Raw genomic sequence first — 16,804 nt, forward strand, 5'->3', positions numbered from 1 at the left:
AAATTTCACACTGTTTAAATTTATTCGCCTACTTAATTGATTCGAAAATCAAATGACAGAGCTTCCATCTGCTGCAGGGATGCTGATGCCTGCTGCAGGGCCCCGCTGGCTCCCCCCGTCCTCAGAGAACCCGGCTCAGGCTTTGGCATCTACATGCTACCATGGAGATCACGTAGCCCTTTGGTGGGCTAGGGAAGCCATGGACATGTCCCTGGCAGGGAGCAGGAGACACACATACACACACATGTATTTAGACACACATGTATACATACATGTATACACATGAAGAGGCACACAGCTTGACCTGTGTTCAAAGGTTGAGACAGGCACCCTCCGCCCACCTCGCCCCAGCAAACAGCCATGCCGCTCTCCCGTGCCTGCCCAGGGTGGGACGGGCAATTCTGCTGGTAGCAGTTCAGTCCTGAGGATCCCAGAGACGGCACGCCCGTGGCTTCTGGTGGCACCGCTCTCGCACCACAACCAGAGGTATTGGGCTAAGGGCAGTGTTGCTGGGGCCTGTCCCTTTTTTTTTTTTTTTTAAGGTTTTTATTTTTATTATAAAGTCAGATATACAAAGAAGAGGAGAGAGAGAGAGGAAGATCTTCCCTCTGATGATTCACTCCCCAAGTGACCACAACTGCCGGAGCCATGCTGATCCGGAGCCAGGAGCCAGGAACTTCTCCAGGTCTCCCACATGGGTGCGGGATCCCAAAGCATTAGGCCGGCCTTGACTGCTTTTCCAGGCCACAAGCAGGGAGCTGGATGGAAGTGGAGCTGCTGGGATTAGAACTGGTGCCCATATGGGATCCCGGCAGGTTCAATGAAAGAACTTTAGCTGCTAGGCCACGCCGCCAGCCTGGGCCCGTCCCTTTAAGCCCAGCAGGGGTGACCCTCAAGTGGTGTCCAGATCTCGGCATCACTTCCTGGCCTCCTCTGCCCACCTCCCACCAGCACATGGCAACCCTTCAGTTGGCAGGGAAGGGCCGCAGGGCAGAGCAGCACCTGTGTCACCACCATGAATGCAAGGCTGCCATGCGTGAGCTTGCGAGTCAGCAGCCTGAGCAGTGTGGCTCACGTCCATGCTTGTCTAAGGTCATGGGGTCATGGGAATGCTTAATCAGTGCCGACTGGCTTGTAAGAACCAACGGTTACATGAAACAAAACCTTTTTCCTGCCCTTTTGTTTTTATCTCTGGATTTAAGATATTTTTACTTAGTACTAGGAAAACCAGCTAAGTTGATTTGAACATTTTCTTTTTCACTTTCTTTGAAGAGAGACTCACAGATTGTCCATGTGCCGGCCAGTTCCTCCCATGAGCAGGACAGCCGGGCTGGGCCAGGCTGAAGGCAGGAGGCCAGGTCTCCCCGGCTGAGTGGCAGGGCCCAAGGCCATGAGCCGTTTTCTCCTGCCCCAAGGCTCACTAAGCAGGAAGCTGAATCGGAAGCAGAGTTGTCAGAACTCGAACCCAGGCCCTCGGATCAGGAATGCTGGTATTCCAGGAAGTGTGCGAACCGCTGTGCCAGGCTGCACCCTGGAGTACAGGAACTGCCTCAAACAGCGAGCTGTTGCCTTCCCGCGCTCTGTTCTGACACAGTGTGGTCAGTACTTGACTGCCCACGGCTTGGCAGTGTCTCCAGGGGTGACTGAGTCCCTGGCTCCCTGTGCTTATCTGCAGCCAGCCTGCAGTGGGACTGTCGCCTGACTGTCGCTCTACAACTGAGAGTGGAACCCCTGCTCCTCAGCGACCTAGACAGTCAGTCATTTCTGTTCCCCGCAGCAGGCATAGCACAAAGATGCCTGGCCAGTACTGACGTGACGAGGGGTGTGGCACAGCGGGTTAAGCCGCCAGCCTCCACTCCACTTTGGATCTGGGTTCCTGCCTCCCCTTGGGAGACCTGGATGGACCTCTGGGCAGCTCAGCACCTGCTGCTGCAGGGAAAAAGCCAGCGTCTGGGGCTCCCTTCTCTCACTCTTTTCAAATAAATAAACCTTAAAAAAAACAAGGAGATGGATTTGCTCCAGGAGACATTGGAAAATGAGTGGAAGCACCAGTTCCATCTGGAAATCTGGATTTGAACACCAGGAGGCACGGGGCTTGAAGAATGTCTCTTAGCTCTTCTGTCTGGCGTTCAGCTCGTGGGTAAAGGGATCCTCAGCACGGTGGCCGGCTGGGCGCATGCTTGCAAGGTGTGTCAGGTGCCCGGCACAGCACCTGCTCAGGGAAACTTGCTTTTTTTGATTCATTGATTTTTATTTGAAACCGTTACAGAGAGGAGAGACAGAGGCACAGATGTTCCATCCACTGGTTCACTCCCTGAACTGTAGCTGGAGTGGGGTGGCCTGAAGGCAGAAGCCATGAGCCTCATCTGGGTCTCCACAAGGGTGCAGGGTTCCAAGGACTTTGGCCATCCTCCGCCGCTTTCCCAGGCACAAGCACAGAGCTGGCTCAGAAGTGGAGCAGCCAGGATTTGAACTGGTGCCCATATGGAAGGCTGGTGCCACAGGCAGAGGCTTAGCGTGCTGCACTGTTGCACCAGCTTCTGAATGAAGCATTTGTAACTGAGTACTTTAAATATAACCGTGTACCTATAGAGTGCCTGTTTTATGAGTAGTTTAGGTCAGGTAAGGAGTGTCTCTGGGAAGGTCTGTGCTCTGTTTTAGAACGGGAACTTCAGTTTTACTGTTGCCACAACTCTGTCAAGCCCGTCTGTCCCATTACTGCTGCTCCTTTGTCTATGTTAAAGGGACATCTTTGGAGAAGAATGCGTGAGTGTCAAAGACGGCTCTGTGCTCAGCGTCACCGTGGACGGGAAGACGGCCAACATCCACTTGGAGACGCGGGTAGGTGGCGGGAGGGCGGCGGGCTGCGCCCCCGCTGCCGCCCCCGGTGACCCAGGCCTCTGCTTGCAGACGGTGGAGTGCGAGGAAGGCAGCGAGGACGACGAGTCGCTGCGGGAGATGGTGGAGCTGGCGGCCCAGCGGCTGTACGAGGCGCTCACGCCGGCGCACTGACCCCGACCGCGTGTCCGTCCGCAATAAACGCCTGCTTCTCTGGGACACCGGCTCGCCTGCCTTCCTTCAGCGCCGCCGCCCCGTGGCCTTTCCGGGCGCCGATCTGCTGCCGCCAGCCCCGTGCGCGGCCGGCTGCCCTGGCGGGGACATGGCGAGGGTCCACGGCGGCCACGGGCGGGGACATGGCAGGGACGTGGCGGGGGTCCACGGCGGCCACGGGCGGGGACATGGCCGACCTCACTGCGGGGACATGGCGGGGGTCCACGGCGGCCACGGGCGGGAACATGGCGGGGCCCACGTCGCAGGCCACGGGCGGGGACGTGGCCGACCTCACTGCGGGGACATGGCGGGGCCCACGTCAGCCACGGGCGGGGACATGGCAGGGACGTGGCGGGGGTCCACGGCGGCCACGGGCGGGGACATGGCTGGCCCGTCGAAGGCCACAGGCGGGGACATAGCGGGGGTCCACATCGCAGGACATGGCGGGGCCCACGTCGGCCACGGGCGGGGACATGACAGGGGTCCACAGCGAGGACATGGCGGGCCCGTCGCAGGCCACGGGCGGGCCGGCCAGCAGGAGGACCCACGCAGCCTGGGTCCGTGCGAGGCGCGGGTCGTCCTGGCCCCACGTGCCGCGGGAGGCCGCACGTGACCCGCCGGCCCGTCACGTGACCGAGCCCCGCCCCCGGAAGTCCGGCCGGGACCATGGCGCTCCGGGAAGCGGCGGCCTCGGGGAGCTCGCTGCTGTGGCCGCGCCTGGTGCTCTTCGGGGACTCCATCACGCAGGTGCCCGGGGCGCGGCGGGGCGGCCGGGGTCCCGGGGGAGGCAGCGCCGGCCGCCCCGCGCGCTCCAGCCCCGCGCCTTCCTCCGCAGTTTTCTTTCCAGCCGGGCGGATGGGGAGCGGCGCTGGCTGACCGGCTGGCCAGGTGAGACAAGTTTCCAGATGGACGCTTGAAAATGTTTCGGGCTGGAGGTTGTCCGGGAAGCAGCTTTGCCGCAGAGGAAGCGGTGGGGGGAGTTGGGGCGCAGCCGCGGGACCAGGGAGGCCTTGAGGGAGGGACGGGCCGCGCGGCCCCGAGCTGGCCTTCCCCCGCGGCCCCGGGCGCTGCGCGGCCTCCCTGCCCGTGTGCACCGGGGCCTCCCACCTGTGAGGTGTCGGGGACGCCGAGGCCAGTGGCATGAACCCACCACGCAGGTGGCCGCATCAGCTTGGTGCGGTGTTCCTGGGCCCCCGGCTTGGGCTGAGCTGCCAGGGTGCCGGCTCTGGAGTTTTCCTTGCTTTCTCCACAGTTAGAGAGTTGGGACTTGGAATTCAGTGTACAGCTGGTGATATCAAGCTTTAGGCTTTAAACAAGACCTTACTATTCTCAACTACGAAAAGCACTTTAGCAAATGTTATTTAACGTCCATTTAAAAAAATGATTTATTTGAAAGAGTGGCAGAGGAAGAGCCAGGTCTCCCGGCGCCCTCCCCCGGCGGCCGCAGTAGCGGGGGAATGGCCGCGGTCTCCCCGGGCACGGCAGGGCCCAGGCCTCTGCTGCAGGGGCTGGGCTGCCCGTGGCTTCCTCCCCGCCGCCCAGCGCCGGCTGCCTCCCTGCCACCTCATCCAGGAGGCCTGTGGTCCTCTGCTTTTCATTGTATTTCTTGGGGCCCCTTACTGGCTGCCCGAACTTGATTTTCCTCTAACTGCTGGTCAGGGGCAGGAGGGCTGCACTGCTGGCCGTCCCCAGGGGGCCTGGCAGCGGGGCCTGGCAGCGGTCCCCAGGGGACCTGGCAGCGGCCGCCACCCTCTGCTGAGCGCCCCCGGACAGTGTCAGCTGTTTTCCATCAGAACGCTCAGATTCTGATTTGGAAGTGTGGTTCCCGTTTTTCCTTTCACACACTAACGGCCGAGCAGTGGAGAGGGGCTCCCATCCCCCACTGTCCCCGGCACCCACATCAGGAGCTGGCCAGGCAGAGCCGGGACCCCACTCTCGGTGTCCCACGCGGATCTCAACACTCCAGCCATCCCCTGCAGCCTTGCAGGATCCACGGACTGGCAGCTGCTGTAGCTGTCACCTACCCTGGGCACCATGGCATGGAACAGGCCCGGGACAGCTTGCCACAGTGCTCCTGGAGTTTTGAACTGCCTTACGTCTTTCACAGTATAGCTGTCAACAGGCGCCCCCTCTGCTGCCTGGCATGCTGCCCTGGCAGTTATTTCCTGGTGCCCAGCTTCTCAGCTTAGCTGCTTAGTGGAGGGATGTGAGGGCCAGTGCGGGGGGTGGAGCGCCCCCCCGTCGCACCAGCACCCATGGGCATCTGCTCACGTCCCGGCCACTCCACGTCCAGTCCAGCTCACGGTCATGCCCCTGAGAAGGCCCAGGGGTGTGGGGGCCTGGCCACTTGAGGAGTGAACCAACGCATGGAACCTCTCTTATTCTGCCTTTCAAATGAGTAATCATAAGCTGAAACCCAGATTTTTTTTTTTAATTAAAAAGGCAATTATAGCTATTAGCTTTCTACAAACAACAGTCTAGTGACCTCTTCCCCCCCCCATTGCCCTGAAGTAAAGGCCAGGTCCTGGCCTTGGGCCTCTCCCGAGGCTGGCCTGCAGGGGGCGCCACTGCACCGGGCCTAAGTCCTCTTTGCGGCGACACCTGTGGGCAGTTACTCAGGCCACACGCCTGGTCTTCCTGCCCACATACAGCCCTGTGTGTCTGCCTTTTAAAGAAGAGTTGGAAACTGCCTGGTGACAGGCTGGGCTAAGCGGAAAGGGGTCTTTCCTCAGATCACAGAAGTGAAAATCTGAGGAGTTCTCTGCCCTGCAGCCCTGCCGAGCCGTTGTTGGGTCTCAGGCCCGAGAAGGGTCACGTTGCCGGCCCCACGTACAGATTGTGTCTGTGCAGTGAGGGACCAGGTGGGAGCAAGGGGCAGACCGGCATGCCTGGGGGAGGGTCTGGTTATTCCGGAGGAGCCAGGGCTGTGCCAGCACGCAGTCCTGGGGACCTCGGCACCCAGACACCCTGCCAGGAGCTGACTGCTGAGAGCTGCCGCAGGCCTCGGCCAGTACTCATCTGTGAACACTTTCTCATTGCAGGAAATGTGATGTCCTGAACCGTGGATTTTCAGGTTACAATACCAGATGGGCCAGAATTATCCTTCCAAGATTACTCAGGAAGGAGAGCGGTTTCGACAGCCCAGTAGCAGTTACAATTTTCTTTGGTGCCAATGACAGTGCCCTGAAAGGTGACGTCATTTCCGTTTTCTTGGCTCGGTTGGCTGTTTGGTACAAACTCCTTTCCTGTCACATGCTTCAGCTCTTTATCTCCCAGTAGTAAGAGGCCGCCACCCTTACGAGTTTTGTGTTTCTTTAAAATAGTGGCTTTTACTCCCAATCCAGGTGTGCCCACGTCGGATATAAAGGCCTACAACTGAAGGCACTTGTGGAGTTTTCTAGAACATGCTGGGGCCATTTCTGAGGTTCAACAGCCACAGTGGGCAGCAGAGGCGCCTCTGAGAGTACAGGCCGCGGCACTGCTGAGCTCACCTGGGTTGGGTTGCGTCCCGGAGCTGCAGTACTGGCATGTCCCTACCGCCTTCTGGACACGTGCTGCTGGCCCTGGGCTCACGGCCACGTGCCAGCATCTTCCTCCTCTTGCCCGCCCGCTGAGCGGTCCAGGGCGAGGCAGCAGCCCTTCGGTAGGGCGAGCGGTCAGCCTCGGGCCTGCCGTGTGCAGGAGAAAGACGACACGTGCCACCATCACAGCAGACAGAAAGCTCCGCAGGGAATTTCTGTCCAATTTGGGACCAGGAAAATCCCTCCAAAGTTTTAAAAACTGTGAAGGAAGTTGGCAAGGAAGGATCCCAAAAAGGTGTACAAAAGAAACGGGAAGCGTCTGGAGCGTGAGGCAGCTTAGCAAGGATCGTGTAACCTGGAAATCCATCAGAGAAATGGGCAGAAAGTGCTTGTTCACACAGAGAACATTAACAGCCCACTCGTATCTGGAAATGTGTGAAAAACCAAAACAAGGACTTCAGCAGAACAGTTTGAGACAGACCCGGAGCAGAGCGGGACGGGAAGCATTGCTGGGGGCAGCTGGGGCTAGGCGGCCTGCCACACCGCGGGCTTGGGGGCACAGGGCTGTGATGCTGGTCCCCCTCCTGCGCACAGAAGTGCTCAAGTGTCAGGTAGGGAAAAACAACCTGAGCTGTTGACAGGGACAGCAAGAGTCCCAGGTGCCGGCCACGGCTGTCCGCGTGGCAGGAGCTCTCGGCCTGCCCACAGAGAGCATGGCCCACGGAGACGCCTTGCAGGGTCAGCACCCTGACCCCATGTGGGCACCAGTTTGTTCCTTGAAGGATGGCCACCTGCCTCTGGCACTGTCACAACGGCATGAGGAGGCTTTTCATTTGGTTTCTCTCGTTCTCCAGGGGGAACGGGGGTTCAGAAAGCTCAGGTGCCCGTGTTGGGTCCTGTGAGGGCTTGATGGCGAAGCCACGGTTGGCACTGGGGCTGGCGCAGTGGGTGGAAGTCTCTCTCTCCCTGCCTCTCCCATCTCCAACCTCGTGCACCCGAGTGGGGGAGGAGAAAGTGCCAGCCACCCAGCACAGGCTGTGGACGGGTGTCTCGGGCACCCATGTTCTGAGGCCTGGCATGGGGCATTGAGCACCATGGGGGGAGCACGTGGCACTCAGCAGGCACGCATGGGGTGAGGTGTCTCTGTTCTCACTTTGAGCAGAAGAGAACATCAAGCAACATGTGCCCCTAGACGAGTTCGGGGCGAACCTGGAGAGCATGGTGCAGTACCTGCAGTCCGTGGGCGTCCCCGCAGAGCGGGTCGTGCTCATCACGCCGCCCCCACTCTGGGAAGCAGCCTGGGAAAGGGAGTGCCTCGCCAAAGGTAAGCAGTGTCTGGCCACGCAGGTCCCCACCAGGATGCTCGTGTTGGTGGAGGGGGCGTCTAGGGACCCGTCATACAATGTCAGTCATGGCAGACACGAGCCTGGGGGCCACAGGTGGGGTCCCCCACCCCCTGGCCCTCCGTTTCTGAGCCAGCTGCTGGCTCAGGGCATCCTTGCCTGGGTGGTGGACCCTTGCCACCCTGGGAGAGACCCATTGAAATTCCGGGTGCCTGGCTTCCGCTGTTGGGGAGCAACCAGTGGGGAGGGAGAGAATCAGCAGGTGGAAGATTGTCTCTCCCTGCCTTTCAAGTGGCTGAAAAATTTAAAAAGGGAGTGAGTTCTGAGTAAGCTTTTGTGGTTGCCACGTCTGCCCACAGAGTGCCAGGCAGAGCAGCAGGTGGCATCTGGGCATGACCCTGTGAGTGGCAGGTGCACGTTTGGGGTGCTAGCTGATGTTCTGCCGTGGAAGGCACGGCTTCCTTCACCTGTTCCCACTCGGTGGGCGTTCCCTTCTCTGCCTGGTCTGACGTGGAGAGAATGCCCTCTTGTGTTCATGCTGACACTTAACAGGGACATCTTGGAGCGGTCCTGCTTGCCTCAAATACAAGAACAGGCCATCCTAAGCCTGCTTTATTTTATTTTTAAAGATTCATTCATTTTTATTTGAAAGATTTACAGAGACAAGGAGAGACAAAGATTTTCCATCCACAGGTTCTCTCCACAGTGGCTGCAATGGCTAGAGCTGAGCCAATCCGAAGCCAGGAGCAGCTTCTATGTCTCCCACCTGGGTGTAGGGTCCCAAGCCTTTGGGCCATCCTCTGCATTGTCCCAGGCCACAGGCAGGGAGCTGAATGGAAAATGGAGTAGCTGGGACTTGAACCAGAGCCCATAAGGGATGTCATGGTGGAGGTTTAGCATGCTGTGACACCACGCTGGCCCCAATCTGGGTGAAGTTGATAAACAAGAAGTGATTTGTCCCGTGGATGAACTGGAACCATGGAAGAATTTCTCCCTCAGACATGCAGGTTGGGCTGGCACGGGTCCTTCTTTGTTCCCACATCTGTTTGTTTTTTAAAGTTTTATTTATTACTTGAACTTCGGAGAGATCCTCCATCTCTTTGCTCACTTCCCATATGACTGCGATGGCCGAAGCTGAGCCATTCAGAAGCCAGGAGCCAGGAACTTCCTCCAGGTCTCCCACGTGGGTGCAGGGTCCCAAGGCTGTGGGCCGTCCCCTGCTGCTTTCCCAGGTCACAAACAGGGAGCTGGATGGGAAGCAGAGCAGCTGGGACTCAAACCACCAGCCATGTGATGCTGACACCACACGCAGAGGCTTAGACTACTACACCACAGTGCTGGCATTGCTTCTAATAGCACTTCCCGATTTTGCAGAGGGAGACAGGAGAGAAGTCCTCATCCACTGGTTTATTCCCCAAATGGCTACAGTGTCTGGGGTTGAGCTGATCTGAAGGCAGGAGCCTCCCAGGCAAGTGCAGTGTCCCAAGGATTGGGCCATCCTCTGCTGCTTTTCCAGGCCATAACATGGAGCTGCATAGGCAGTGGAGCAGCTGAGATTGGAACCACTGCCCATAAGGGATGCTGGCACTTACAGGCAAAGGATTAGCCTGTTGAGCCATTGTGCTAGCCCCGATACATTCAGTAGAACCTGCAATGGCGACCAGAGTTTGATTCTGTCAATTGCTGCATGAATTCCTTCTCTTCAACAGGCTGCAGGTTAAACCGCCGGAACTCAGTTGTTGGTGAATACGCCAGCGCATGTGTGCGCGTGGCTCAGGACTGTGGCACTGACGTCCTTAACCTGTGGGCGCTGATGCAAAAGGACGGCCAGGTGAGTGCCTTGCTCTGTCCTGTTGGGAGCGGGAGTCGGGCACACCCACGTCAGGGCCTCCACCTGCAGCACCCTGACCCTGTGTGGGCACTAGCTTGTTTCCCAGCTCCTCTGCTGGTCCAGCTCCCTGCAAGGGGCTGAGTTGTGGTCACTTGCAGAGTGAACCACCCGATGGAAGGTCATCTGTCTTGTGTTTCTGCCTTTCAAACAAACTTAACACACACACCTCCACCAAAAACAGCCAGCCAGCCAGGAAGGCTGCAGCAGTGGGCTGTGTGTGGCCTGGCCCATGAGCGTTCAGATTTAATGGCATGTATATCATGGGTGTTTTTTCAGTGTATGGTGTGGGGGAAAATTCCAACAAGAAATTTAAAGAAAATACTGTCAGCTAACACAGTTGAGACTAAGAGTTCTAATAGTTTTGTTTCAAAGCCTGGAAGCTGATTCCTGTGGATCAGCCAGCCCCTCATAAAGGCAGATTTACAGAAGAGAAAGATCTTCCATCCCCTGGTTCACTTCCCAAGTGGCTGCAACAGCCAGAGCTGAGCCAATCCGAAACCATGAGCCTGGAGCTGCTTCTGGGTCTCCCAGGTGGGTGCAGGGTCCCAGGGCTTTGGCCCATCATCGACTGCTTTCCCAGGCCACAAGCAGGGAGCTGGATGGGAAGTGGAGCAGCCGGGACATGAACACCCGGAAGAGAGCCCAGCATCTCAAGGGGGAGATTAGTCGGTTGAGCCATTGCATGGGGCTCTAATCTCAGCGGCTAACTCCTTGCCTTGTGTGCATCAGGATCTCATACGGGCACCGGTTCGTATCCTGGCTGCTCCGCTTCCCTTCCAGCTCCCGCCTGGGAAAGCAGCAGAGGACAGCCCAAGGCCTTGGGACTCTGCCCCCATGTGGGAGACCCAAAGGATGCTCTCTCTTCAGACAGCTTTGCTGTTGCACCCACTTGGGCAGTGAGCCAGCAGACAATAGATCTGTCTCCTCTTCACTGTAAAATCTGACTTTCCAATAAAAAAAATCATATATAATCTGTACGTTTATTTGAAAGGCATAGTTACAGAGGGAGGTAGAGACTGGTTCACACACTAGATAGCCAAAATGGCCAGAGCCAGTGTGAAGCCAAAGCATGTTCAATTTTCCCACAAGGGTACAGGGCCCTGGTACTTTAGCCCCCTGAGCTCACCCAGGCAGCTTAGCACGGAGCTGGCAGCACGGATTCCCTGCTAACACGTGTGGCCTTTACCCCGTGAGCTGCAGCACTAGCCCCTGGTCCTTTCTTTGGGGAGGATACTTTTAAAGCTTGTGGAAATGTTTGTTTAGGTGCAAAGTGAAATCTATACATTGTGAGGCTCCAAAAATTTCATGGAAAACCCATACTGTACAGTCCGCGAGGAAGGCTCACAGTCCCCAGCTGACCTGTCTTGGCTGTTCCGGTTCTTAAGCCACACCACTCCATCCATCATCAGTCCGGTGTGGTTTATGCAGACCTGACCCAGGTGGACACTCAGAGGGGCCATCTGTGTAGATCCTAGCTTTGGGGCCAGTTCTGCCACCAGCTCTGCGTGAGTAAGCCGGAGCTGCAGTCTACAACTTCTAGAACCTCAGGTAGTGACGAGGGCAGCTTGCTTGCTTGTGCTGTGGCAGATCTCTAGCCAGAGTTCAGCACCCTGTCAGGATGGCACCTGGACTGGGTTAGGCAAATCAGGCTGGGTTTGCTTCCAAGATCCTAGAGTTCCGAAAATTTTCCTTAGGCATCAATTCTGTCTAGATGAGCAAACCCAGGGCAGGGGACAGGGTCCAGTTGGAATCGTTCTCTGGTCTGCACCGGTCCCGAGTGTGCTGGCCAGCCGTCACCCAGAAGCTCAGCTCGGGGAACCACTTCCCCAGGAGAGGGGTGGTGTGGCGGTGTGTCCTGGAGTTCAGGGCTGAACAATGCCAAGGTCTCGTGCCTGAGTCAAACGCTGTGCTCAGCTCTTTAATACAAAATTTCATTTTTGTGAATGGACCATAATCCCTTGAGAGGGCCCTGGGGAGCGCGGCGGGGCGCTGTTGTCCAAGCCAGCTCTTACCCGACACTTCACGCAGACCGTCCACACCTGACCTGTGCGCTCTCCCACGCAGGACTTCTCCGCCTACCTGTCAGACGGCCTGCATCTGTCTCCGGAGGGGAACGCCTTCGTGTTCTCCCACCTCTGGCCGCTGCTGGAGAGGAAGGTCGCCTCTCTGGACTGGCTGCTTCCGTACTGGCAGGACGTGGCTGAAGCCAAGCCAGAGCTCAGCCTGCTGGGCGCTGGCGAGCACTAGACGCTGCAGCCAGCCCAGGAAACGAGCCCAGGAGACCGCCGGCTGCCTCCGAGTGCCACGCTACGGTCACAGCCAAGGCGCTGAGTGACACGGGCATCGTGGGTGCCACAGGTACAGAACATTCCCTGAGCAGCTTGCTCGGTTTATGAATGGCCAAGACAATGTTGTTTTTTAAAAAGTAAATTTTATACAAAAAAAGTTTACATTCTGCTGAGAACGGCTTCATTCATGCGTCCACCCACACACACTCACTCTGCTGCCGCTGAAAGTTAACTAATGTAAGGATATTGTGACTGGTTAGATAGCAAATACCGTAAGGTACAAGTTCAAGTATTAGTGTAACAAGTATCTGCTGTCACACACGCGTCACAGGTTTGGTTAATTACCCTTAACACTCGTGAGCTCTCTTGGTTAACGGGTTGGCTGATGAGCACACTTTAGTTTTAATCATTTTATAGGAACCGGAATCCAGATTAATGGCTTGGAGCCTTCACACGGTAAATACAGGCCTTCCCGAGTCCCAGCGCGCTCCAGGAGTAACGCAGGTGCCCACTGGGAGGCAGGCACAAAGGAAGGGGCGTCTGGGCTGGGCCCTCCAGGCAGGCCCATGAGCCCTGAGCCTGGGCAGAAGCACCTTCTCGAAGGGCACGAAGCCCCTCACTGATGCCGACGCGCTGCTCTGGGAGACGGCGTGCTCCTCGGCCATCTTGTGGACTGTGCCACGGTGCTTGCTACATACAGCATCTGCAGATTCGACTATTTTCAGTCTAGACAGTGCCAGCCTTAATTAGGTTTATGCAAAGCCACATTAACCCAGATTATTGAGAGTTGAGCTGTCCATGCTGGCAGCATGGAAGGACCCGCACTCTGGAGGTCACGTCAAGGACTTTGGGCCTTTGTCTTGACTTGAAGGCAAAACAATAAATAACTGTTCCAGCTGCCCGCACAGGCAAACACTCGGTGGGTCACTACAGTGTCTGATCAGTGCGTCATCAACATAAAAGGTTAATTTACAAAAATGTAAATATTCAAACCTCATCCAGCTGTATTTTCTGCTTTGGTACCACAGGTCAAGGGACACTTTAAAGATCAAGAAGTTAAACCTGAAAGCCTCAAAATAAGCTAGATGTACCTTACCTCTTCAACAGGAAAAGGGCCAACCCACGCAACTGTGGTAAACAAAAAGGAAGTTCAAACACATGACCAGCATCTGCCATTAAGTCACTTCCTTCTGTCTCCCAAATCTTCACAAAATAGAGGCTATGATTGCAGGTCAATTCAATAAACATCCTCTGACAGCTCAGTCCCAGCACCCACGCTAACACTCCGTCTCCTTGCTGTCAACGCGATGCTGCCGCTGCAGCTTAAAAGAGGCGGCCTTCTCGCTCCTGGTCACTGGGTGGTCTGTGAGGTCCTCAAAGGACTTGGCAGCTGCGCTGCTGTTGGGAAAGGGGTCCTTCTCGAAGCCGTCCTCCTCCACATGTGAGTCTGTGCTGGGGTCTTCCTGGATGGTGGCCATTCTCTGGTGGTCGAGCTTGGGCGCCACAGGCACGGGCGGCATCGCGGGGATGGGCTGTAGCTGGCCTGGTGTGGGGAGCGCGGGAAAGGGCTTGATGACGCGCACCGAGGCCGAGTCCATGCTGCTCAACATTTCCACATTCTGGAAAGACAGGAGGGGCACTGAGGAGGAGCAAGGGCGCAGCACCCCGACTCCCACTGTCGGCTCAGGGGCATGACCCCCTCCACGGGGTGGAGCCATCATTGAGCATGGCCCGGCCAAGGCAACCACAGGGAGAACTCGGAATCCAGGAACTGTCTAGCAGGCCCCCCTCCTGTTTCAGAAGTTGTCATCCACACCATGCAGTACTCACACTGGGGTGAAACAGCGACAGGGACTCGTACTGCTTATCCAGCTTCTTGTCCTAGAAAGAGCAAGAGAAGAGCTCACTCCTACACAGAATCCCAACTTGCAAGTCCTCCCGTGTCTGTGTCCGGGAGGAACTGCAGCAGGCTCCCGAGCCGCAGGGCTGAGTGCTGGCCCTGCAGGTGTCAGCCTCACAGCTGACGGCTACTTGCTGAGCTACTTCTGTTCCCCTCTCCCAGGCTGCACTGCCTCAGGGGGGCCCCACCCAGAGCCCCAGGCACTTCTTAGCCCTTTCCACAGCTCCTGTGCTGCTAACAGATCTCAATCTCATCCTTCTGATGGAGGTACCAGCCCCAGCCAGCTGTTTCCCTCACTCCTGTGTGCAGCTGGAGTCGGTGCAGCTTCTGCGTGGCCCTCCCTCCAGTCAGCAAGTCTACTCGGACAGGGCCCCGCAGCTCCCCCCACCCAGAGGAGTGAACGCCGCCCTGACAGCATCGCCCCCAGTCACCTCCTCATCTGGCACAGCCTCGGTGCTCATCCATGGGGCCCACACGCATACCCACTCCCCCACCCTGGCACTGGCCCTGCCCAAGCTGTTCACAGAGGACAAAGAGGCCAGAGGGGCAGGGGTGGAAAGGAAGAAGTGCCTTGGTCATACCAGCCAGGTGGGGCTCCCTGGCTTCAGGGGGGCACCTAACAACTTCTGGGAACACGCCAGGAGCCTGGCTCTGGTGGCCTCCTTGGGGATTTCCAAGGTCAAATTTACAAACCACCTAGGGTTCTTCAAAGGCTAATTCAACTTCCAGCTGTGAACTCAGCCTGAGTAAGAACAGGAAGCAGTGTCTGCTCTCCCTGACTGCTGGAGAACAAGAGCCTGTAAGGGCTATGGAGACGCCTGGGGTGGGTTCCCTGCGATAACCAAGCCAGTCTGAAAATGTTAAATAAAAGTTCAAAATTCAACAAGTCCATGGAAATACACATTATCTTTTTATCCCATTTTTCCATGAACTTTTGAATCCGAGAACTTGAAGTGCCCAGAGCAGTGGGATGGGTTGGGGGTTAGAACCAGGAACTCTCCACCGCTCTCCTACAGAAGCAGTAGGGACCCCCACCATTTGAGTGGTCGGTACCTCATGGGGCAAGAAACTGAATCCACAGCCAGAGTCGGGAGCCACTCGGGGCCTCGGACATAGGACATGGACGTCCTGACCCTAGGCCAGATGCCGGGCCCTCTGCAGTTTATGAAGTCCCTCACAGCCACACACACGTGACAGCTTTGTTAAGAGACCTTTTGCTGAGATTTCCACTATAGAGCTCTCCAGGGGCAGGCAGACTTTGCTAATAAGAAACCTCATCTTTTCCACAAATTACAGCTGGAGTTTTGCAGAATTCTAATGTTTAATTGGGCTGATGTGGATGGATGCTGAGGTGCAAGTTACATCACATCAGACACATCAGACACCCCCACGAGGCTTGAGTCCCATCCGCTCCCACGTGTGCTCAGCTCCCTCCTGGCTTTGGCCTGGTGCAGCCTTGGCTATGGAGGGCATTTGGAGTGTTAAACCTTCGGATGAAAGGCCTCTCTTCCCCCCTATTGCTCTTTCAAATGGATAAAAATAACTTTTTAAATGACTTGGGCCTTGTGCAATAGCTCAGTAGTGAAATGAGATCCCACACGGGCACTGGCTGCTCCATTTCCCATCCAGCTCCCTGCCTGTGGCTTGGGAAAGCAGAAGAGAATGGCCCAAAGCCTTGGGACCCTGCACCCATGTGAGACCCCCCAGAGGAAGTTCTTGGCTCAGCTCTGGCTATTGTGGCCACCTGAGGAGTGAACTAGCTGACAGAGGATTTTCCTGTATATCCTTCTCTATGTAAATCTGACTTTCAAATAAAATTAAAATTCTTTTTTAAAAAATGGTGACTTACCACACAATGGACAAGAATGCTGAAAGGAATCCAAAATATCAAGGAGAAGACCAGGACGGAGCCTACGATGTTGTCTGCTAAAAACTTCCCTGCAAGCAAGTGCAGACAGTGAGTGGGCGCACGTCCTGAGCGTGCCACACCCAACACGCAGTGCTGAGGGCCCAGGCATCCTGCACCATGCACCTGCAGCCAGTCCCCAGGACAGCACGGCGAGCAGTGTCTGCACACACACTCCTGATATGGCCACCTTGTCCCACCCAGTGCTCTTGGTGACAGGGGCACACTGCACGCTAACCACAGAGAACGCTGCTGTCAAGACCACCAAGTATTCAAGATGACATCTGATGGTTTGCAACTAAACTCCAAATGCACATCCTTGTGCGAATCCCGCGGCCCACTGTAAATAAAAGGGCTCAATTTCATTGCAGCCAACAGTTTTCAGAGTTCTGTGTTAGCCATCCCGCCTTCTCCGGGAGTGGAGCACAGACCCTGCAGACCCACTTCTCTGCTGTCCCCAGCAATCTTGGGAGGGCACGTACCGAAAGTATTGATGCTCAGCTGGTCGATGAAGTCCCAGAGTCGCTCAATTACATCCTGCACACGCTTTTCACATTTGCCCTACAGAGAGGAGGAGATGTTATCCCCAGAAGCAGTGTGCAAGGAAGTGTGTGAGTCAGACCACAGCCTGGGCTGATGTCATTGCAGGGACGGGCACTGCATGGGACACTCACACCACACCAGAGCGCAGGTGCCAGTGCTGCCAGTGCCTTCTGGAAGGCAGCAGATGGCGGCTCAACCACGTCAGCTGCAGCCACTGACGTGAAGGCCGTGACAGAGGTCCCAGCCCCTGCCTTGAGCCTGGCCTGCTTTGGCTGTCATGGTGACCTCGGAATGAACCACATATGTGCACACCATGTCCCTCTACCTTCCAAGATGTGTGTACACACAATAATGTCAGTGT

The 16,804-nt window shown here is 56.6% G+C and overlaps 3 protein-coding genes across 9 annotated transcripts in view; 2 read left to right on the forward strand and 1 right to left on the reverse strand.

Moving 5' to 3' along the window:
- The window catches only part of CPSF3 (cleavage and polyadenylation specific factor 3), a 30,936-nt gene extending 27,879 nt beyond the window's left edge, over positions 1–3,057 (forward strand). The window contains exons 17-18 of one of the 2 annotated variants that reach the window (XM_040992806.1): positions 2,745–2,841; positions 2,911–3,057. In XM_040992806.1, the coding sequence (XP_040848740.1) occupies positions 2,745–2,841; positions 2,911–3,012 (199 nt within the window). In that variant the 3' untranslated portion in view covers positions 3,013–3,057. Of the gene's footprint in view, positions 1–2,744; positions 2,842–2,910 lie in introns of those variants that run through there. The other variant, XM_040992807.1, reaches the window with a different exon arrangement.
- A 659-nt stretch (positions 3,058–3,716) lies between these two features.
- On the forward strand, positions 3,717–12,242 carry IAH1 (isoamyl acetate hydrolyzing esterase 1 (putative)). 3 transcript variants are annotated; one of them, XM_040992809.1, is made up of 6 exons: positions 3,717–3,798; positions 3,887–3,939; positions 6,093–6,241; positions 7,735–7,896; positions 9,625–9,746; positions 11,871–12,242. In XM_040992809.1, exons 1-6 carry the CDS (start codon positions 3,718–3,720, stop codon positions 12,051–12,053), a joined length of 750 nt encoding a protein of 249 aa, XP_040848743.1. In that variant the 5' UTR covers position 3,717; the 3' UTR covers positions 12,054–12,242. The 3 variants fall into 3 exon arrangements, with proteins under 3 accessions (XP_040848743.1, XP_040848745.1, XP_040848744.1); XM_040992811.1 differs by lacking the exons at positions 3,887–3,939; positions 6,093–6,241 and having other exon boundaries at positions 3,725–3,798; XM_040992810.1 differs by lacking the exons at positions 3,717–3,798; positions 6,093–6,241.
- A 752-nt stretch (positions 12,243–12,994) lies between these two features.
- The window catches only part of ADAM17 (ADAM metallopeptidase domain 17), a 47,995-nt gene continuing 44,185 nt past the window's right edge, over positions 12,995–16,804 (reverse strand). For all 4 annotated transcript variants that reach the window (XM_040992803.1, XM_040992802.1, XM_040992804.1 and 1 more), the window contains 4 exons: positions 16,383–16,461; positions 15,844–15,932; positions 13,925–13,975; positions 12,995–13,713 (listed from right to left, as the gene is read on the reverse strand). In XM_040992803.1, the coding sequence (XP_040848737.1) occupies positions 13,372–13,713; positions 13,925–13,975; positions 15,844–15,932; positions 16,383–16,461 (561 nt within the window). In that variant the 3' untranslated portion in view covers positions 12,995–13,371. The remainder of the gene's footprint in view (positions 13,714–13,924; positions 13,976–15,843; positions 15,933–16,382; positions 16,462–16,804) is intronic.

Source organism: Ochotona curzoniae, unplaced genomic scaffold (assembly GCF_017591425.1).
Source record: "Ochotona curzoniae isolate NIBS_2020 unplaced genomic scaffold, NIBS_Ocur_1.0 contig_883, whole genome shotgun sequence".
Taxonomy (NCBI): Eukaryota; Metazoa; Chordata; class Mammalia; order Lagomorpha; family Ochotonidae; genus Ochotona; species Ochotona curzoniae.

What these genes read in the sequence shown, in the direction of transcription:
- IAH1 (XM_040992809.1), top strand. Translation starts at nt 3,718, where the DNA reads ATGGCGCTCCGGGAAGCGGCGGCCTCGGGGAGCTCGCTGCTGTGGCCG. An exon ending in CTGGCTGACCGGCTGGCCAG is followed by an intron (nt 3,940 to 6,092) that starts GTGAGACAAGTT and finishes TTCTCATTGCAG; the next exon opens with GAAATGTGATGTCCTGAACC. An exon ending in TGATGCAAAAGGACGGCCAG is followed by an intron (nt 9,747 to 11,870) that starts GTGAGTGCCTTG and finishes TCTCCCACGCAG; the next exon opens with GACTTCTCCGCCTACCTGTC.